Source organism: Boeremia exigua (genome assembly GCF_020726555.1).
Source record: "Boeremia exigua strain MPI-SDFR-AT-0100 chromosome Unknown C7974scaffold_3, whole genome shotgun sequence".
NCBI lineage: Eukaryota > Fungi > Ascomycota > Dothideomycetes > Pleosporales > Didymellaceae > Boeremia > Boeremia exigua.
In genome coordinates, this window is record NW_025763520.1 from 2577331 (window position 1) to 2597143 (window position 19813).

Here is a 19813-nt window from a genome sequence, read left to right on the forward strand (position 1 = left end):
TCGACGATGCGCCACCACTATCCGACTCGCCCAGGGCCGCCTGGCTGCCCGTCCGTGCTCGGCCTGCAACGAAGCATGGCCGGCGTGTCGAGTCGCAGGCTATAGCACCGTCCTTCCCTACGCCCTCTCCCCCATCGCCCTGCTGCCACCACCGCGAGCCACCGCATCTCGCGCCGGCCGCTTCAACATGTCCGCCGCGCTGCCCCCCGGCGAGCTGGACGACCGGCCGCCGCGCTGGGAACACGCCCCGGCCCTGCACCGCGTCCTCACCGTCCTGCAGTATGCCTACCCGCTGTGCATGCTCGTCTTCTTCCTGGCCGCCTTCACCATCCGCAGCATCGCCGCCGTCAACTCCAACACCAATATTGCCCAGCCCACCACCACCGGCCCTGGAGGCAAGCCGCTGCCCGCCACCGACCCCACCCGCAACTTCGTGAAGAAGACGGCCCATGACGACGTCACCCCGACCCAGAAACGTGTCTTCGAGTGGGTGTCGCTGGCCGTGGCCCTGACCTTCTTCGGCAACTCGCTGCTGGTCATCGCGCAGGCCGTCGCCAAGCAGAGCGAGCACTGGTGGTGTGGCCAGCCCGTCGTCGTACGCTCAGCCCTTCTCAATGCACGCCTGCCGCCAGCCCGTTGCTGACTGCCCGCCTCTAGATCTACCTCGTCGGCTCGTTCTTCGTCTACAGCCTGTTCCTCATCTCGCTCCTCGACTCGAAGCCGTCGCCAACCGCCGCCCACCTCTCGACATGGGCCGTCGGCCTCGTGCTCGAGGTCGTCCTCGTCGCCCTCTCGCTCGCCCTCTACACACACGCCCACTACCAGCCGACCCACGGCCACCCCGAGAACCCCAAACTGCGATTCTACATGACCGAGTGGGAGGCTGCCGAGGTCGCTATTGACCTGCTGCGTATCGTCCTGCTGCTCGCCCTCATTGCCTTTTACACCATCTTTGTCGTTCTGCCGCAGGCCAGGAAGACCTCGGAGGCTGGCACCCCGGCCGAGAGCACCTCGCTCCTGGCCAACGGCACCAACCGTGCAGAGAATGGCCATGCAAACGGTGCCAATGGAGCCAACGGAAACACATCCTACGGCTCTGTACACCCGGTCGGAGGCAAGCACCAACACACCGAAGGCGCACCGCCCGCCTGGAGCAGACCGACGGGTGCCCCAACCCGCAGCTGGTGGGAATACATCAAAGGCTACGGTGTCTTTTTCCCATATCTCTGGCCGTCCAAGGATGGCCGACTACAGATTATGGTGGTCGTCTGCTTTGTGCTAGTCATGGCGCAGCGTGTGATCAATCTGCTAGTCCCTGATCAGCTGGGCCACATCGTAGATCGTCTGGATCACAAGGTCCCTGGCAGCCCGTGGACAGCTATTTGCATGTTCATCGCCTTTCGCTTCCTGCAAGGAACCAATGGTGTGCTTGGAGCCGCACGATCCGCACTCTGGATCCCTGTCTCCCAGTACTCTTACCGCGAACTCTCAGTTGCGGCATTTGAGCACGTGCACAGTCTTAGTTTGGATTTCCACCTCGGCAAGAAGACAGGTGAGGTGCTCTCGGCTCTCGGAAAGGGAAGTTCGATCAACACTTTCCTTGAGCAGGTGACGTTTTCTGTGGTACCCATGTTATTGGATTTGGGCGCTGCTATTGGCTACTTTTTGGTCAAGTACGATGCGTACTATGCACTAGTCCTTGCCGTTGTAACTTTCTGGTACATCTATTTGACCATTCGAATGGCGCAGTGGCGTGCCGAGATCCGTCGCGAGATGGTCAACGCCGACCGCGAAGAGGATGCCGTCAAGTAAGCGGCCGTTACCACCCTCTCCACATTCCACTAACAGCAACAGGAACGACTCCATGGTTTCCTACGAGACAGTCAAATACTTCAACGCCGAGGCATACGAATTCAATCGCTACCGAGAAGCCGTCCAGAAATACCAGGATGCTGAGTGGAAAGTTCTGCTTTCCTTGAACATCATGAACATTACACAGAACATGGTCTTCATGCTCGGTCTCCTGATAACATGCTTTATAGCCGCCTATCAGGTTACAACTGGGGCTATCACTAGCGGAAAGTTCGTCACGTTGATCGTGTTCATGGGTCAGCTGCAGAGCCCGCTCAACTTTTTCGGCACTTTCTACAGAATGATCCAGTCTGCCATGATCAACTCTGAGCGCATGCTCGAGCTTTTCAAGGAGACCGCGACAGTGGTTGACAAAGAGGGTACCACCGAGTTGCTGTCCTGCAAGGGCGATCTGAAGTTCAAGGACGTGCACTTTTCGTACGACAATCGTAAGGCTGCCTTGACTGGTCTCGACTTCCACTGCCCACCGGGCACTACGACAGCATTCGTTGGAGAATCGGGTGGCGGCAAGTCGACGGTCTTCCGTCTTTTGTTCCGCTTCTACAACACCGTGTCCGGCAGCATCCAGGTCGACGGAAACGATGTTACAGACCTCACCATCGACTCAGTACGCCGCCACATTGGAGTTGTCCCTCAGGACACTGTCTTGTTCAATGAAACACTCATGTACAATCTCAAGTACGCTAACCCTGAGGCGACTGACGAGCAGGTCTACGACGCTTGCAGAGCCGCCAGTATCCACGACAAGATCCTCACCTTCCCAGACAAGTACGACACCAAGGTTGGAGAACGTGGACTTCGCCTATCTGGTGGTGAGAAGCAGCGTGTTGCGATTGCCCGTACCATCTTGAAGAACCCCAGGATTATTATGCTGGATGAAGCCACCGCTGCTCTGGACACTGAGACAGAACAACACATCCAGGAGGCCTTTGCGACCTTGGCGCATGGCCGTACCATGCTCATCATTGCCCACCGACTCAGTACCATCACTCACGCCGACCAGATTCTTGTTTTAAACAAGGGCAAGGTGCAAGAGCGAGGAACACATGAGGAGCTCCTCGAGCGCAATGGTCACTACGCCGCAATGTGGAAGAAACAAATCCGGGCACAACGAGCGGCTGAGCAGGCCAAGGTACTCAAAGACAAGGCCGATCGTCTCCGCCGACAGTCGAAGGATGCGTCGATCGACAACGATGGCAGCAGCAGCCACTCGAGCTCTGAGGATGAGCAGGCCAAGAAGCAGCGGAACATCAACCAGCTGTCCGGCTCCTATCGTGATGCAGCCTCTTCAAAACCGCACGGGCACCCCTAGATGTACCAACATTCGCGACGCAACGATTAAATTGACACAGAAATTGCGAGCTCGGGGTTGGCTTTGAAGGACGATGTGTACTGTACGCAGAGTCGCCCTCACCAATGGCAGTCCAGGCTTAAGAAGTAGCACCATGGCCTTAAGCGCCATGGCCTGCTCTCACATACAAGTTCGCCGATGAGGTCGTCGTGGCCGATGACCTATTCGACAGCATATACGTTGCCTCGTGCATACCAAGGCAGCATCTCTCTTGGCCAAATTTGGCGCAATCAACACGGCGGGCCCTTCGATATTTGATTTTATGGAGTTCTGGCAGAAGGGGGATTGTATAAACAGGTGGGCGGTAATCTGGTGCTTCTGACGAAAAGCAAGTGTACGTGCGTAGAAGACCACGGCTGCCGGTTCGACGGATCATGGGCGCATCAGCATGCTTGGGTAGAGCCGTGTCGCGGCATGTTGTATATGATGTTGAAGAGTGGGTGGGGGTATTTTGCATAGAGCATTTTGCGATTATCTGCATATTATTAAGAATAGTTATCATCATTCAGTGATGATCTCGTTCAATTGACGGTCTTCTTGAGCTTGCACTCGATGTCTGCGTTCGATTCGTGAACAATGTAAGGCGGCGGATGCAAGTACCCATGGGCCTTGGCATGTAGCTCCACATCCAGCACTTTGCCAAACATGTGAGCGCAGAGTACCTCGTGAAATTAAATGTTAATTAGGCATGACTCGACTCAAGTGGTCGCTCTCTGGCCAACTTTACCAACGAATTATCGCCCCTCTCCATGATACGGTGAAGGCTGACATGTCATCTTACACCTCGCAGCTGCCGTGCGCTGAGCATGCATGCAGCGTCAGCCGTGCCATTCACGGAGCACCGGCGACACCTGGCGTTGGCATCCCGACAATCTGGGCAAAGCGAGCGATCAAGAATAAACTTCCGCAACCCAAGGGGATGGTAGATACTAAAGACATCCAACGATCCCACCAGACGACGACAAAATCCATCGCTTGCAGCGATCGCGTCGTTTGCAGCAGCAATCCCCAAGAGCGTCGGGAATCTCCAGAGTCGCTTTCTTTGTTCTCGTTGCTGCCTCCCGGCGCATGCCGCCCAATGCGCCGAACGGGGTGCGCAGCCGCAGCCGCGGACGCGCGAAATGTGCGCGAGAAGACGAGTCCTCACGCCGAGCTGGAGCAATCTTCGGCGAGGCATTTGGCGAGTCACGAAGTTGGGCCTTGGCTACGTACCCAGAAGGCCCTGCTCTTGCATACCGTGCCTTTCAGCTGCCTCACGAACATCAGCTCTCGCCGCCCTCCCCCCCACGCGAACCACCAGCCTGCTAAGACGCACAAACTGTGGGGAAACCTAGCGCTTTGCCTGTGTGTTGCACACTCTCCAGCGACACACCTCCAAAGTCCAGGCGAGGCAGGCACACGTCGCGTCCCAAGAGGGAATTAGACCGCGACCACCGCTCGTCTCGATCTGCTTTTTCTTCGGAGCCTCCCCGGCGCAACCGTTGCTGTAAACCTGAAAAGCACCGTGATAGCCTCTCGCACTTTGGAGCTAGCGCACGGCGGAGAGCAGGCAGGCAAACCGCATTCGGAACCTGCGTGTTCTTGCACACTAAAAGCCCGCGCTGCTGCAGCCGATCATACTCGTTTGATCGCCCCTTGCTTACGACCCCATCCTGCTGCCAGGCGTAGAAGCGCCACACGGCGGCGTTGCAAGTCGCGAAGCTGGACGTTGCGGCGTTGCAAAAACTTGGCCTGCCAGGCCAGGCGGGGGTAAGAAGGGTGGAAGGAAAGGAGAGTGGGTATTTCTCGCGGTTGGAGTAAGTACTTTGTCTGCGCCTTATCGCGAAGCTGCTCGTGTGAAAGAAGCAAGGTTCTGCGTACGCGACGTGACTGACATGCATCCCAGGAAGCTGCTGAAGTTTGGAAAGGGTGCCCCGAGAGAGGACGAGGAGGAGCAGTCGGACTCCGAGATGGTTACTCAAACACAGCCTGTTGGCATCGACGTTGTAAGTTCGAGAACTTGTTCCATTCCTCTCACCGAAGCTTCTTAGAGCTCTCTACCAGATGAAATAAGGTTCAGGAGACAGCGGGAGCTACCTAGCATGCATTCCATACCACAACAGAGTCGCCGGAACATTTTACTTTCACATGCTATTATCTTGTGTCTTCTAGCTTGCGAAGATGCGGTTGCTGTGCAAGACGTGCTCATAGACCCCCTGAATCTTGTACGCTTGACTAACCCTCAATAGGACTCCGAATATGACAACTATGTCGAAGACGACGATAATGATGCAGACCGCATGTCCTTCTATGCGTCCACCGGGGGCAATTCTATAGCGTCCAAGATCACATCGTATCGCTACGAGAACGGGCGGCGGTACCACTCCTACCGCGAGGGGACTTACTACGCACCCAACGATGAGGCGTACTCGAACTACGAAACCATTGTACACCATCTCTGGCTCCTCACGCTGCACGACCAACTCTTCCTCGCGCCCATCAAGGACCCCGAGCGCGTCCTCGACATCGGCACCGGCACAGGCCTCTGGGCAATCGACATGGCCGACTACTTCCCCAACGCCGAAATCACCGCCACAGACCTCAGCCCGATCCACCCGCCCAACCTGCCGCCAAACCTGACGTTCGAAATCGACGACGCAAACTCCTCCTTCACCTACCCCCCGGACCACTTCGACCTGGTGCACATCCGCGGGCTGACCGGCTGCATCAAGTCGTGGCACACGCTGTACCAGCAGTGCTACGCCGCGCTGAAGCCCGGCGGCTGGATCGAGCACCTCGAGTTCAGCGTCGAGACCAGCGCGTCGCCCACCAGCACCGAGTACGGCGACCAGATCCTCACCGCCTTTTCGCAGTCCGTGTTGAACGTCGGCGCGCAGAAGACGGGCATGCCCTTTGACGTCGTCGATACCATGCACCAGACGCTCTCGTCGCCGGACCTGGGGTTCGTTGATGTGCAGGTGCAGACGTTTATATGGCCGATCGGGCCCTGGCCCAAGGACCCGTATCTGAAGGATCTGGGGCGGTGGGGCGAGAGGAACTGGTGCGATGGCATTGAAGGTTGGGTAATGGCGCTGTATACGAGATTGCTAGGGTGGACGTATGACGAGGTCAAGTCGTTTGTGCGGGATTTCCAGGGCGTGATTAAAGATCGACGGGGGAGGTTATGGCAGGAGGTGCGGGTTGTATATGCGAGGAAGCCATACCCGGGCGAGGTCGCCCACAAGGCAGGTGTGAAAGCAGCCGGCGGGGGGCAATGACAAATACAAACGACAATTGACGAAACAAAGATACCCCATAATCGGACTGCTGGCTTTCTAAAGGATGGTAGGATATTCATGTGCACCACGCAGAACACTGGCATCATATAGTCATGTTAATTATCATATTCACGTTGATGCTCGTGGAAATACCGTCGATGGTTCTATGTCCCGATAGGTCCGCTGTCCATGCACCGATGCTGACACAGCGATCTGCCTTTACGCCTGACGTGCGTCGTTTTATGCGCCTTCGAATGCAAGCTTGATGTGTAAAGTGCTCTCTGGAGTAATGTCCACATCATTGTTGGTAGAGTGCTACTCTTCCATCTCTTCAGCCTCGTCCTGACACGCTCGCCCGTTCTGCCTCCCGTTGGACTTTGGCACTGATGCTTCCTTGTCGATCATCTGTCTCGATACGGATACGATGTTGTCTTCGATGAGCTGCTGGCCGACGTCTGAGATGTCTAGAGGTGGAGTTAGCGTGGAAGCCGTTGTTAAATGATTGCCAGACATACGCTTTTTGGGATCCACCTTGCCGACGTAGCGCGTCTTCAGCTGGTCCTTGGTGAGCTCGGTCTCCTCCTTGACGCGCTGCTCGTAGCCCTCTGCAAGCGTCACCAGCTTCTGCAGACGGTCCTGATTCCGCTCGCCCTCGACGTTGAAGTCGTCCATCTGCAGCGCCTCTGTCCAGACGTGCTTGTGCAGGTTCATGAGCATGTTCTCCTCTAGGGCTGATTTGCGGTAGTCGATGCCGATCGAGTAGTAGTGGCGGTTGAGGCCGTGGATAAGGGCCTGGATAGAAGGCTTGTTGAGGTGGCCGACGTTGGACGTGGTCTGGCGCGGCTCGTGGCCCATCATGAGCGTCTGTGGGTTGATGAGGCGGAAGGCGTCAATGACGACCTTGCCCTTGACGGACTGGATGGGGTCGACGACGACGGCGACGGCGCGCGGGGTGAGCTGCTCGAACGACTGCTGGGTGTTGATGTCGACCGAGGACAGCCAGCAGCCGAAGCCGGGATGCGAGTGGTACCAGCCGACGACGGTTTCCTGGCTGCGTTTGTCAGCATGCGGCGGACAGGCGTGCGGAGGCGCTTACCGGCCGGTCTGGCGCAGCATGTCCATCATCTTGGTCTGGAAGACGGGGTCGACGGCCTCGACTGACACGCCGGTACCCGACTGCGGCATGGCGAAGACGTCGACGACGCGTACTGTGTAGTCGTCGACAAACTCGCCCAGCATGAGGCCCATGACCTCCATGGGCACACCGGCGCGGCCGTGACGCAGCATCTTCAGCAGTGCCAGCGACGAGATGTAGACCGTCTCCGAGTTGTCGATCAGGTGCGTGTCCTGCGCGGGTCCGCCGCCCATGCCGCCCATGCCCTGCGCGGCGGCGAGCATCCTGCTGAGCCGGTCCATGCCGGGTGTTGTGTGGTGTGGTGTGGTGTGTGGTGTGTCGGGGGTGCAGCAGCGGAGCGGGCGAGGGTGAGTGGTGAAGGGCGTTACAGTGCGGGCGTGCTGCGTGCTTGAGGCGGCGACGATGATGATAGCTGCAGCGGCCGCAGCTGCCCTGGTTTCTCCGCGCCGACGATTTGTGGGGCCCGCACTAGCGCGGAGCTCAAGATGCAGCGGCTTTGTTGCGCCCGCGCGCTTTCAGTCGTACTCCCATTATTCATGCTTCGCCTATAATAGCACCCTCGCTGCGATCGCCCCGGGGATCCCTTCGTCTTCCTCGCACTCACTCGCGCCCCTCTCTCTCTCCCGTCCCACGCGCCGCTACTACACTATGGACGACATGGAGCCCGGCACCGGGTCCAACAGTATCGTGGGCGGCACTGCGACCCAGCCCAAGAAGGTCGCCTACTTCTACGACTCAGATGTCGGCAACTATGCCTATGTGGCTGGTCACCCCATGAAGCCGCACCGTATACGCATGGCTCATAGTCTGATCATGAACTACGGCCTCTACTCCAAGATGGAGATCTACGTACGTCGCGCCCTTGTCCGCCCATTGTCTCCATTGTCCGCCGCGGGACCCGCCTCTGACCGCTGCAGCGCGCCAAACCCGCCTCCAAGTACGAAATGACGCAGTTCCACACCGACGAGTACATCGACTTCCTGCACAAGGTCACGCCCGACAACATGGACAGCTACGCCAAAGAGCAGAGCAAGTACAACGTCGGCGACGACTGTCCTGTGTTCGACGGCCTGTTTGAGTTCTGCGGCATCAGCGCCGGCGGCACAATGGAGGGTGCTGCGCGCCTGAACCGCGGCAAGTGCGATGTCGCAGTCAACTGGGCCGGAGGTCTGCATCACGCGAAGAAGAGCGAAGCTAGTGGTTTCTGTTATGTCAACGGTGAGTTAGAGCAGTCGCCCGCATCTGCGCAGTGGTGCTGACATGGTCCAGACATTGTCCTGGGTATCATCGAGCTGCTTCGCTACAAGCAGCGCGTTCTCTACATCGACATCGACGTGCACCACGGCGACGGTGTCGAGGAGGCCTTCTATACCACCGATCGCGTCATGACCGCGTCTTTCCACAAGTACGGCGAATACTTCCCCGGTACCGGCGAGCTCCGCGACATTGGAGTTGGAGCTGGCAAGAATTATTCAGTCAACTTCCCTCTCCGCGACGGCATCACCGACGAGACCTACAAGAACATCTTCGAGCCCACCATTGAGGCTATCATGACATACTATGGCCCTGAAGCTATTGTGCTCCAGTGCGGTGGCGACAGTCTATCCGGAGACAGGTTAGGTTGCTTCAACCTCAGTATGGCGGGTCACGCCAACTGTGTCAAGTACGTGAAGAGCTTTGGTGTCCCAGTTATTGTGCTCGGCGGTGGTGGCTACACTATGAGGAACGTCGCCCGAACGTGGGCATATGAGACTGGCGAGCTGGTTGGACAGCAGATGTCCAAGCAGCTGCCTTTCAACGACTACTACGAATACTTCGCACCTGACTACGAGCTCGACGTTCGACCATCAAATATGGAGAACGCCAACTCGAACGACTATCTGCACAAGATCAAGACAACTGTCATCGACAATATTCGAAGAACTGGCAGGCCTTCCGTTGAAGCATTTACGAACATTCCAGACAATCCTTTGACCCGTGCCGAGGAAGACTCCGATGTCGAGGACGACCTGGACATCGATATGAACCAGGATGTACGGTCTACTCAGCGTCAGCAAGACCGCCGCATCGCACACAATGGAGAGCTCTACGAAGATAGTGAAGACGAAGACTACAAGAATGATCTTGGTGTTCGCGCTCAACCTGGCACCAAGAAACGTCGAAACATTACTGACCATCCTAATCCGAATGCCGTAGAACCTGATGGCCTGGACAAGCTCAGGGGTCTAGACGACCTCAATGGTGATAGTGCGGTCTCCACCCGGCAAACGTCTCCAGCGGGCTCTCGCACGCCCGCCATCGCCGAGCAAAGTGTGGAAGATGATGGCGACGTTGACATGGACGATGCAGAGGCCACCACAACTGCGGCTGCGGCTGCAGTCGATTCTACTCATTCACAATCCCCTGCTAATAACCTCACACCCCCGGAGTCGCCTAGTGCAGCGCCTGCCGCAGCCGTCCCTGCGCCGGACGTCGAAATGGCAGGCGCCGATGAGGAGACTAAGGCAACTATCGCTGAGGAGAAGCAAAAGGGCGAGGCTGAGCGCGATTCTGAGAACGTCAAGGGAGAGGTACGGACAGAAGTCGCTAAAGACAGCTGAGGAACGTAGACCATCTTCCTTGTCCTTGCTCTCTGCAAGAGCATGCTTCGGCGTTTCGCGTTTTGGTGTCCCTTCACGAGACCCACGGGCTGTGGAGTCTATCATGGTTTATGAGCATTGGAGTAGGTCTGTGATACCTTATTGTTTAAGATTCGTGCTATGAATTGCAAGTATATTCTTCTCAAGTCGTGCTTCTCCATACTCGCCTGCGCCACTATGCTGCGTAAGCTGGTCCCATTGACCATGATTGACCCACGGTCTTCGTTTGTCACTAGACTTAGCTAATGCATGTCCACGTTTGGGAGGTCCACTTGCCCCACAAGGCTGGAGGCGGTAAGATCAGACAGCACATTCACTACCCCACCTGAGCCACAAGGCGAAGCCACACCTCTTCAAAACTTCCCTCCGTCTTCTTCTCCTATTTACCGGCGTAATTCGAATCGAGATAGAACTTTCAGAAGAGCTGTACTCTAACCCCATCAATCAACATGGCACAACGCAAGAAGTCCCTACTCATCGGTATCAACTATGTTGGCACGAAGCAAGAACTCAAGGGATGTCACTCTGATGTTGACAATATGGCCGAGTTCCTATCTTACAGAGGCTATGACAACGGGCACCGCAATCGAGTTATCCTCTCGGATCGTCCGGAAGTTGCTCCAGATTCGCCATACTATCCCACGGGCCACAACCTCTTGGCTGCCATGGACTGGCTTGTCTCCGAGCCTGGATGCACGCTTTTTATGCACTACTCTGGGCATGGCGGTCAAATCGAAGATGTAGATGGCAACCGTGGACCAGGCGGCATGGACAACACAGTTGTGCCGGTGGACTTCGAAGAGAGGGGCCAGATATCAAGTACTATACTGCACGAGCACCTTGTCACGCGCATGGCACGCGACTGCACGCTCTTCATCATCATGGATTGCTGCCACTCTGGGTCCGCTGTCGAGTTGCCATACGTCTATCGGACCGACTCTGATGGGCAGATCAGTCTCTTGGACAACGTGCGTGCTGGAGCTCGGCTGCTTGGTGAAGCCACCAACCTCATCAACGGTGGCTTTAGCTACAGGAAGGTTGGCGAGGCACAAGAGCTGTTAGCTGGAGCAAGCGCTTTCTTCAAGGGACTCAAGCACATGGGTGAGCAGGAAGAGGAGGGCTTGTCTGGAGGCGAATTTGAGGGCCAGTACGGGAGTGAGAAGAAGATGGTCACCATGTTCAGTGGATGTATGGACAGTCAGACCAGTGCCGATGCACGAATCCAAGGCGAGCCAACTGGTGCAATGACTTGGGCTTTCCTTGAGATCATGAAGAGGGAACAGACCCCTACATACGCAGCGGTGAGTTTAAACATAAAGACGATATGGCCTAGCTGATGAAAAACAGACATTGCAGATGACAAGACAGCTGCTGGACCAATCCAACTACTCACAGATCCCGCAGCTCAGCTCAGGCTTGGACATCGATCTGGATAACATGCACTTGGTCTTGTAGTCCACCTGAAATAGTTTCGAAGATCGTGCATGAAAATGGAGCATCTTGAACTTATACCTGCCCACCTCCTACCCCCGTTATTTACACTCATCATCAACGATGGAGACGATGATAACGAGTCTACATTACATTTATGACAGTAGAAAGCCATTCGCACTGGAGCCATATTGTCAAGAATGAGCTCGATTCCAGACATGACGTCATCACCTGCACATGAGCCACTCTCAGTGCACTTGCACGCGTACACGCATCTCACACCGATAAGTGCCAGAGATGGAACGTAATATCAGTCCACCACCCACAAAGCGCAGAAAACTTGGTCAAGAAACGGTTCCTACAGGTCCACATTCGCCGTCATCTGAGGCTCCGGAGCCACCGCATCTAAACACTATGCGCATATTCTCATGGAATATCAATGGCATCACACCGTTTTTACAAAAACCCATAACTTCGTTCTTCAAAACTTCCCCGAAAACCGGTAGTCCGAAGGCTGGACTACCCCCAGCATCCCTCCGCGACTTTCAACGCCGCCACCACTGGCCAGCCATGCTCCTATTGCAGGAAGTCAAAATCGCAACCAAAGACACCAAGACTCAAGATGCCGTGCGCGCAGCAGTCAATGATACCTCATCAACAGGCGACAAGGGGCCACAATACGAGACTCATTTCACACTACCAAACGACCCACATAACGCAAAGGGATTGAGAGGCAGTGGGAAGCTATATGGAGTATGTTCGATCGTGCGCCGTGATATCTACGCAAAATACCACATCAACTTCCGCACCGTGGACTGGGACAACGAAGGCCGCATCTCCATTGTCGAGCTCAAGACCGAGGACAAGAAGCTCGCTGTTTTCAACATCTACGCCGTCAACGGCACAGACAATCCCTACCGAGACCCACACACGGGCGTGCAGCAGGGCACAAGACATGATCGCAAACTCGCTTTCCACAGGACGCTCGCGGATGAGTGTCAGAGGCTCGAGGGAGAAGGGTGGGACGTGTTACTCGGCGGCGATATGAATGTCGCGCCGGATAAGCGAGATGGGCATCCCAGGCTACGCACGTTTCCGCGGCAGCACAGCGTCAACCGTGCGGATTTCCAGGAGAGGCTACTGGGAGGCAAAGAAGGGACAGGGGGGTTTGGTGGGGTCGATGTTTGGCGCGTGGTGCATGGGGATGAGAGGAGATACACGTACTACTCGAGAAGACGAGAGTGGGGTACGAGTTGTGATCGGGTGGATTACTTCATTGCTGGACAAAAAGTGTGGGATGCTGGGCTGGTCAAGGGCTGTGGGATCTTGGATAGCGAGGAGGAGAGAGGGCCGAGCGATCATGTGCCCATATGGGTGGATGTGATGCTCGAATTCGAGTCGAGGAAGGCTTCTACGTCACCCGCATAGTTCAAGAACAACTCCAATCGGTTTCAAACATTCGCACAGCTCTGCAAACTGCATTTCAGATACTAGTTCCTGAGTGCGGATGATGTTCATTCTCCGAGTTTCTTCCCGCCACGCACAATCTCAAACTGCGTCAGTCCCTCATGCTTGCCCTGCCAGGGATGCCTATGCAGCGCGAAACTCTCACACTCCGGCTGTGGAATCCTGGGGAACATGCCCATTTTCACGATCGCCAACGCAGGGAGAAGTTCAGGGAGCGACATGATCGGACTGTGCACAGTCAGCTTCCTATCCTCACGCAGTTACACACAGAAAAAGAGTCACTCACTTCCCGCAGTTCCCACAAAAGTACCGCTCAACCTTCTTCCCGCTTCCCGTCTCCATATCGACGTACTTCTTCATCACGCTCTTGGGATCGTCGACATTGACTTTCTCCTTCTCGATCGCAAGGTTCGAGGAGACGTAGGAGCCGGCCACTTTGCGGCAATTGGCACAGTGACACAAATGGCCGCGGGGGCGCGTGAACAGCTCATTATCGGTGATGGTCACGCGGATGGATTTACAAAGGCAGGTTGCGCTGAGAGATTCAGAGAACTCGGAGATGTCGTGGGAGTTGGGGTCGCCGGTGAGCTTGGAGGGGTCGGCCATTGTGGGACTGGGGCGTGTTGGAGGTGCAAGGGAGGGTTTGGAGAATTGGGTTTTAGAGGAAAGTGAGGTCGTGCGAGGTTCAAACTGGATTGGAAATCATCGAGCGGAGATGGTTAGTTAGGCTAAGCTGACAACCGACTACTGTACTTCGTACCCACACGTCCGTCCAGCCACTACCAAACTGCAGCATTAGGCAAGGAAGATCAATAAGCTCTGTTTCATTGGACTACACGTGTACACTTGAATGGAGTAATCCAGTTGTGGTTCTGCGGCTTATTGGCTGCTACCTAGGTATCAAGATGGTTTGGATCCTACAAAAGTGCCAAGAGAGTGCAGTAGGTAAGTGCATATGAGGTGAGAATGACATCGTCCTGGACAAAACGGGTCTAAGGCAGCTTCCGGATGGAGCATAGGCTGTAGCATAAGGCAGCTGGTGAGTGAGCGGTCCCTCCTCGTGACCAATCCTTCCATTTGCAATCCATGATCTCTCCACAAATCCTCTATTTACCATCATTATGATCATATTATGCGTCGGCTATGTTCCAAATGCTCATAGCCGAAGTGCTGTCCTGCCCCTCCACCCCACCATGGACCCTGATTTGATAGGTAGACGATCGGAATCAGCTCCGTCCTATGCATCTACTTCAACCTCAGCTCCAGCCTCTGATCTGTCCAGCACGCAAACCCTGTGAGACTGAGCATGTATTTCACCAAGTTGCGTTCGTAATTACAAGACATGAGCCCCAATGTGGTGCTATTTCATGCTTCCAGGTAGGACAGAAAGGTGAGACGAGTAGAGATGTGTTTATAACCTTTCGTGACCCTTGGACATCCAACATACTATGCTAGAGGAAGATTATAAAGTAGGTTCATCTAGGCACAGTCACAACTCGAAGTAGGGTAATCGGATGAGCCCAGCGGCACCTTGCGCTCGACGATGACGTACCTGCGTCTGGACAAGAACTTCGCCTTCGACGAAGACTGGAAGTACAAGATCAAGATGGTATCAGAAAGCGCAGCAGAGCTCTCGTGTTGCGGGAAGCTGGGACAGGAGGCTAGAAGAATCACACCATTTGCAGAAGAGCACGGAGTCGAATTTGATCATCATGTTGAGGTGTTGGAGTCGAAGGCGCAACATTTCCTGTTTTCCGAAGGAAGTCGAGTGATCAATGATTATTGCTTGCGAAGGTGTATTGCCAAGAATTGGAATCGTCGGGTGTATTGGAAGGCAGAGTCCCGACCGTTGTCGACAGACAAGCAGGGCGTCCACCACCAGAAGAAGGCTGTGCTGCTGCATGAAATCCTCGAATCTGATTGGTACTGCGCCCTGCTTCGGATAGGCCCCCTATTACTTCGCACCTGAGGTTTAGAGCTGGCACAAACAATGTCCCTGTCTTAGGCCTACGTGCTCCAAGCGAGGTGACATGCTTGTTCCATAGCGGTAAGTCGCTCACTTGCTACAGAATGTCATCAACTGATGTCAGAGCAGAGTATCCGCCTGTATCTTCTGTTCTGTGAAGCTTGAGATTGAGCACTTTGCCGGTGCTGCCATTGCGGGATAGCCGAACGAAAGAGTTTGTCACAGAAGACGAAGCGTGTGCTATCAGCTCATTCGCATTCAGAACTACCTATCTGTCTATAAGAGATCTAAGATCATTAGCACATGCTGCCGAGGTCTTCCAGTGTTTGAGCGGCAAAACCGATAGGTATTCGTGTGTGTTTTTGGGATGTGGATGACAGATCTAGATGTTGTGGATGATCAAGCGTTGACGTCACAGCATCATCAGGAAGAATCCACCGGCAATGTCAATCGCATTTATACGCAATCCACGGCCGCTTCCAACTTATCATAAAATTATAAGACTGTCAGTTTTGGTGTAACACCTGTTCACAGATACTCCCAGCTTCAGTAACCCACTTCCGACATCTACCCCTACCGCACATACGTACTGCCACAGACACGTGCCCGTCATGGCAGTAAAGAAGGTCCTCATCGTCATGTCTGATGCACACTCCTTTCCCCTGTACAATACTGGAAGCGATGGTAAAACCGTAAGCCAGGAATCGGGCTACTTCCTCATGGAGCTCGCGAAACCTTTGCAGAAGATTCTCGATGCTGGACACGAAGTCACATTTGCCTCGCCTGAAGGCAAAGAACCTCAGCCAGACCCACTCAGTACATCTCTTGCCGCATATGCAGGCAACTTCTACGCGCGCCAGCAGGACCAAGAGCTTGTTGAGCGCATGAAGCGCGACAATGGATTTTCACAACCTCGCAAGTTCTCAGACATCAGCGACGAGGAGTTGAAAAGCTATGCTGGTGTCTTCATTCCCGGAGGCCACGCACCTTTATCTGACCTCGGCGACAACCCCGAACTCGGCCGCATCCTATCCCATTTCCACCAACAGCAGAAGCCTACAGCGGCACTTTGTCACGGCCCGTGGGCATTCCTGTCAACCAAAGTTGGGCCGCAAAAGGAGTTTGCTTACAAGGGATACAAGCTCACTGCGTGGTCGGATGTCGAAGAGAAGTTTATGGAAACGATTCTACGAGGAGAGATCGCCAAGGTGGAGAGTACACTGAGAGAGAATGGTGCGGATATGCAGGAGGGTGTTGCAAAGAGCCTGGGTAGCATAACTGTTGACCGTGAAGTCATCACTGGCGACAACCCGATGTCTGCGAATGCGATCGGCGACAAATTCCTCGAGATGATGGCTGCGAAATAGGTGCGAGTCGAGAATCTTGAAATACCTAGCGTCAATGAATAAGAAGTGGTGGTTTGAAAGAATAGATTCAGTCAACTTGCTGACAGTGCTCACAGTTAGAAGGATAAAGCTCAAAGTAGCATGCTGTGCAGCTACAGCGACTTAGTACCGACACTGTAAGACGACTTGCTGTCTGAAAGGCGATTGCGTCTTTGCGTCTTTGCGTCTTTGGGTTGCTAAACTGTTACTGTCAACATGCATTTGGAGATTATCGAGACAACTCGCTTAGGAAAACGCCACCATCATGGATCATGCACGAGACGCAGTCGGGTAAGCATGTGACGGCTGAAAGTGGGACACCTGAACTTGGCATCAGCTGGCTTTCAGCTCTTGCCAATTCACACTTCGATCTTTGTAATCGGGCACGACTCTTTCTCCATAGGCAGATCTCGCGAAGCAAGAACGATGATGACATGACGTCGCTAAATACCGACCGGCTGCTGCAGCCTTACGCGTACCGTCCTCTAAGATCTGGGCTAAACAACATCCGACTCTTACAGATTCTACCTGGGACAGGTAGTACAGAGATATTTTGTCAGGTTTTTCAGTACACTTTGAGAATTGAGAAAGCCTTTGGACTCTATGAGGCATTGTCTTACGTCTGGGGCGATGCATCTGACCCCCAGCAGATCTGGGTGAAGAATGCGGAGGACGAACATTACTGCACTTTCATGGTCACTCGGAATCTGTACGGTGCTCTTCATCGGTTGCGAGACGCTGATCTGCCACGAACAGTCTGGATCGATGCTGTTTGCATCAATCAAGATAATCTCGAAGAACGCGCATCGCAGGTCCAGATCATGGCAAGAATCTACGCATATGCAGTCAGTGTTACCGTATGGCTCGGTGAAGAAGCGGACGATAGCTCAAACGTGCTGAGCTTGTTGCGGCGCATTGTAGCTCAGGATCTCAAATATTCGTACAACTGGCGAGCAGTAGCGGAGTCCATGCTTTCCCCTGCTGCTGACGCGATCGTGGCGTTGTTGGGTCGATCATGGTTCCGAAGAGCCTGGGTATGCTGAAGTGTACTTGAACCCTCGTGATTGTGCTGACAAATCATCAGGTTGTACAGGAAGCAGCAGTCGCTAGAGTTGTGTCAGTGACTTGTGGTGATGCTGAAACTACCGGAGCGATATTCGCCTCTGGCATGGAATTAGCCTTCTCGCTGCTAAGAGATAAATTCAAACAGCATGAGGCAATCCCACCTGTCTTGATGTTTATGGATCAAAGCAACGGGGCCTTCCCATTACTACAAAAGTTGGCAGATCTACATACGACAAGTATTATACCGTCGTTCAACGTTCTCCCCCTCGGAGACTTGCTTAGATTATTCCAGAACCACGAGGCGACCGATAAACGCGACAAAATCTACGCTCTTCTGGGACTGAGCTCTGACAATGATGTCTCTCCTGATCTACGACCGGACTACACAAAAGGCTGGATGACTTTGTTCCGACAAATCATTGCACATGTTCTAGGACCAGGGGCAGTTGCATGCACCTGGGACGACAAAGAACACGCCGTGATATCTGAGATAGGTAGCGTCATGGGAACAATCTCCAAGGGACTGGGAGGCAACCTGACTGTTGTTTCTCCTATCTTTGGTAGCAACTCCGAAGTTGTGTACAGCTGGAGAGCATCATGGCGCGTATCACATGATGCTGGTAGCGTGCAGCATGGGGATATATTGGTTTTCTTCCAAAACGCTCGCCGTCCAAGTCTCATCCGACCATGCGGCGATCACTTCGACATTGTCATGATATCGCTTCCAGCGCCTCCTGTCGTCGTAGTCGAGCAATCCCCTCGGAGTGAGAGTTGGGAAGATCTGCACGTCCGGTGGGAAGAGTTTGCCCCGGGAGCGAGAAGATCAAGCAGGAAATTCGACCTTGTTTGGGACTGGACAGCCGATCATGATCAAGATTCGAAGGCTCACAAGGCTCTACTCAACTCGTGTGAAAATCCTAGATCAAGCGAAACAGAGAGACGGTTCAACACTGCACGCGTACTTGACGATCTTCTTAGTTTTGCCCGCTTGGCTGCACTGCTTCGAGAACGGCCAGATCCTTCCAATTTTGGACCGATGGAGAAACACTTTATCTTACTCGACCACGTGTTAGCGAACTGGCCAGAATATCTTCATATGAAAGGATACTTTGCTACCTTACACTGGTGTATGTGGTCGTTGCACGCCCCCATAAATCTGGACTATCTCTTGGACTATTGGCACCACGCAGGACCTTTAACACCGGATCTGTTTGAAATAGTGGAGCTTGTAGAAGCCAATGTCGGTCATGTGGCGCGATTGAAACCTGGATACCGATACACCTGCATGCAAATTGAGCCTTGGCAACACGTACTGTATCCTTTGATTTTTCCGACATACTCCCTACCGATGGCATATGACCAAGAAGCAACTGGTGTAGTAGGTACGATCTCTCCGCACAATAGTCTCTATCTTATGAGACTTGTGCTTGCAAGCCAAACGTCTTTCCAGAACCCGCCCGAGACAGTCCTCGAAAGAATATATCACGATCCTATACTCGGCGACAAATTCCATTACATTATCTTGATGCTCATGGAACACCGCTTCACTCACCTCGACGTTGACTTCTATGTGGATCTTGCGACGCAACGGCTTGACGCAGATGTACACCACGCTCTTCTCGGCGTCCTATTTGTTGAGCTGGCCCACAACCCCGGAGCAACGTACTTCTTTCTCAACTCTTTGCTACAGTTACAACTTACCCACAGAGAGCAGGCACGACTGTGGAACGACGTGCTAAGAAACAATATGGAAACGCTCACCTTCCATTTTCGCAACACGGTCCTATGCAAGCTGGAGATGGCCGCATGGGGTAGTGCACGTGGTTTAACACATTCTGTTCTCAGGGTTTTCGACGACTGCCTGAAGGGGAACAGTACAGAATGGGATTGGCCAGAGGCATTGTCGCTACATAATACCGCAAGATTATACACAGTTGAGACCTTAGCGAGATGGACACAGAAAGTGCTTCTGTATGAGATAGCGCGTCACAATCAACGTAAGGATGCGGCTCCGCGGAGACGTCAACGCAGGTACTCGATTGCGGGCTCAGATGTATCGCAAATTAGCTCTGAGGCAGCGCTCTCGTCTGTAGCTTGAAGTTTTGGGCATTTACGACAACTTGCTGCAACCCCGATCATCATAATATACAGCCTTTGCATCAACTCATTTGTGCGAATACAAATATTGGTTGAGCAACTTGTGTGGACGCCTGAGGATCAATATGTAGAGACCTCTTGAGAATGT

The 19813-nt window shown here is 54.1% G+C and overlaps 9 protein-coding genes across 9 annotated transcripts; 7 read left to right on the forward strand and 2 right to left on the reverse strand.

Moving 5' to 3' along the window:
- Window positions 1-187: 187 nt before the first annotated feature.
- On the forward strand, window positions 188-3184 carry C7974DRAFT_432165 (uncharacterized protein; the record flags this gene model as incomplete). The annotated part of the gene is made up of 3 exons (XM_046144832.1): window positions 188-595; window positions 658-1808; window positions 1855-3184. The coding sequence occupies 3 exons, from the start codon at window positions 188-190 to the stop codon at window positions 3182-3184; spliced, it is 2889 nt and encodes a 962-aa protein (XP_046000690.1).
- A 1681-nt stretch (window positions 3185-4865) lies between these two features.
- Window positions 4866-6638, forward strand: C7974DRAFT_136628 (S-adenosyl-L-methionine-dependent methyltransferase). The gene is made up of 3 exons (XM_046135488.1): window positions 4866-5019; window positions 5109-5208; window positions 5452-6638. Exons 2-3 carry the CDS (start codon window positions 5173-5175, stop codon window positions 6478-6480), a joined length of 1065 nt encoding a protein of 354 aa, XP_046000691.1. The 5' UTR covers window positions 4866-5019; window positions 5109-5172; the 3' UTR covers window positions 6481-6638.
- C7974DRAFT_388981 (26S proteasome-like protein regulatory subunit) lies at window positions 6587-7991 on the reverse strand. Its single transcript, XM_046141320.1, has 3 exons — window positions 7577-7991; window positions 6996-7531; window positions 6587-6944 (listed from the first exon to the last, which is right to left on the reverse strand). The coding sequence occupies exons 1-3, from the start codon at window positions 7894-7896 to the stop codon at window positions 6796-6798; spliced, it is 1005 nt and encodes a 334-aa protein (XP_046000692.1). The 5' UTR covers window positions 7897-7991; the 3' UTR covers window positions 6587-6795.
- A 281-nt stretch (window positions 7992-8272) lies between these two features.
- Window positions 8273-10215, forward strand: C7974DRAFT_305449 (histone deacetylase 1; the record flags this gene model as incomplete). Its single annotated transcript, XM_046138030.1, has 3 exons — window positions 8273-8479; window positions 8533-8833; window positions 8885-10215. 3 exons carry the CDS (start codon window positions 8273-8275, stop codon window positions 10213-10215), a joined length of 1839 nt encoding a protein of 612 aa, XP_046000693.1.
- A 244-nt stretch (window positions 10216-10459) lies between these two features.
- C7974DRAFT_136679 (peptidase C14, caspase domain-containing protein) lies at window positions 10460-11846 on the forward strand. Its single transcript, XM_046135489.1, has 2 exons — window positions 10460-11555; window positions 11602-11846. Exons 1-2 carry the CDS (start codon window positions 10704-10706, stop codon window positions 11707-11709), a joined length of 960 nt encoding a protein of 319 aa, XP_046000694.1. The 5' UTR covers window positions 10460-10703; the 3' UTR covers window positions 11710-11846.
- Window positions 11847-13218, forward strand: C7974DRAFT_136680 (Endonuclease/exonuclease/phosphatase). Its single transcript, XM_046135490.1, has one exon. The coding sequence runs from the start codon at window positions 11983-11985 to the stop codon at window positions 13111-13113; it is 1131 nt and encodes a 376-aa protein (XP_046000695.1). The 5' UTR covers window positions 11847-11982; the 3' UTR covers window positions 13114-13218.
- Window positions 13200-13758, reverse strand: C7974DRAFT_304732 (Mss4-like protein; the record flags this gene model as incomplete). Its single annotated transcript, XM_046137993.1, has 2 exons — window positions 13200-13380; window positions 13439-13758. The coding sequence occupies 2 exons, from the start codon at window positions 13756-13758 to the stop codon at window positions 13200-13202; spliced, it is 501 nt and encodes a 166-aa protein (XP_046000696.1).
- Window positions 13759-15574: 1816 nt separating this feature from the next.
- On the forward strand, window positions 15575-16630 carry C7974DRAFT_136722 (class I glutamine amidotransferase-like protein). The gene has a single exon (XM_046135491.1). It carries the CDS (start codon window positions 15730-15732, stop codon window positions 16483-16485), a length of 756 nt encoding a protein of 251 aa, XP_046000697.1. The 5' UTR covers window positions 15575-15729; the 3' UTR covers window positions 16486-16630.
- On the forward strand, window positions 16631-19811 carry C7974DRAFT_136723 (heterokaryon incompatibility protein-domain-containing protein). The gene is made up of 2 exons (XM_046135492.1): window positions 16631-17537; window positions 17588-19811. The coding sequence occupies exons 1-2, from the start codon at window positions 16776-16778 to the stop codon at window positions 19664-19666; spliced, it is 2841 nt and encodes a 946-aa protein (XP_046000698.1). The 5' UTR covers window positions 16631-16775; the 3' UTR covers window positions 19667-19811.
- The last annotated feature ends 2 nt before the right edge of the window (window positions 19812-19813 follow it).

Excerpts from the sequence above, each read along its gene's own strand:
- C7974DRAFT_136628 (XM_046135488.1), top strand. The coding sequence starts at position 5,173 with ATGGTTACTCAAACACAGCCTGTTGGCATCGACGTT. Across the intron at positions 5,209-5,451 it reads AGCCTGTTGGCATCGACGTT|GACTCCGAATATGACAACTA; the intron begins GTAAGTTCGAGA and ends AACCCTCAATAG.
- C7974DRAFT_388981 (XM_046141320.1), bottom strand. The coding sequence starts at position 7,896 with ATGGACCGGCTCAGCAGGATGCTCGCCGCCGCGCAGGGCATGGGCGGC. Across the intron at positions 7,532-7,576 it reads ATGCTGCGCCAGACCGGCCG|CCAGGAAACCGTCGTCGGCT; the intron begins GTAAGCGCCTCC and ends TGACAAACGCAG. Across the intron at positions 6,945-6,995 it reads CAAGGTGGATCCCAAAAAGC|ACATCTCAGACGTCGGCCAG; the intron begins GTATGTCTGGCA and ends CTCCACCTCTAG.
- C7974DRAFT_136679 (XM_046135489.1), top strand. The coding sequence starts at position 10,704 with ATGGCACAACGCAAGAAGTCCCTACTCATCGGTATCAACTATGTTGGC. Across the intron at positions 11,556-11,601 it reads AGACCCCTACATACGCAGCG|ACATTGCAGATGACAAGACA; the intron begins GTGAGTTTAAAC and ends GATGAAAAACAG.
- C7974DRAFT_136680 (XM_046135490.1), top strand. The coding sequence starts at position 11,983 with ATGGAACGTAATATCAGTCCACCACCCACAAAGCGCAGAAAACTTGGT.
- C7974DRAFT_136722 (XM_046135491.1), top strand. The coding sequence starts at position 15,730 with ATGGCAGTAAAGAAGGTCCTCATCGTCATGTCTGATGCACACTCCTTT.
- C7974DRAFT_136723 (XM_046135492.1), top strand. The coding sequence starts at position 16,776 with ATGCACGAGACGCAGTCGGGTAAGCATGTGACGGCTGAAAGTGGGACA. Across the intron at positions 17,538-17,587 it reads CATGGTTCCGAAGAGCCTGG|GTTGTACAGGAAGCAGCAGT; the intron begins GTATGCTGAAGT and ends ACAAATCATCAG.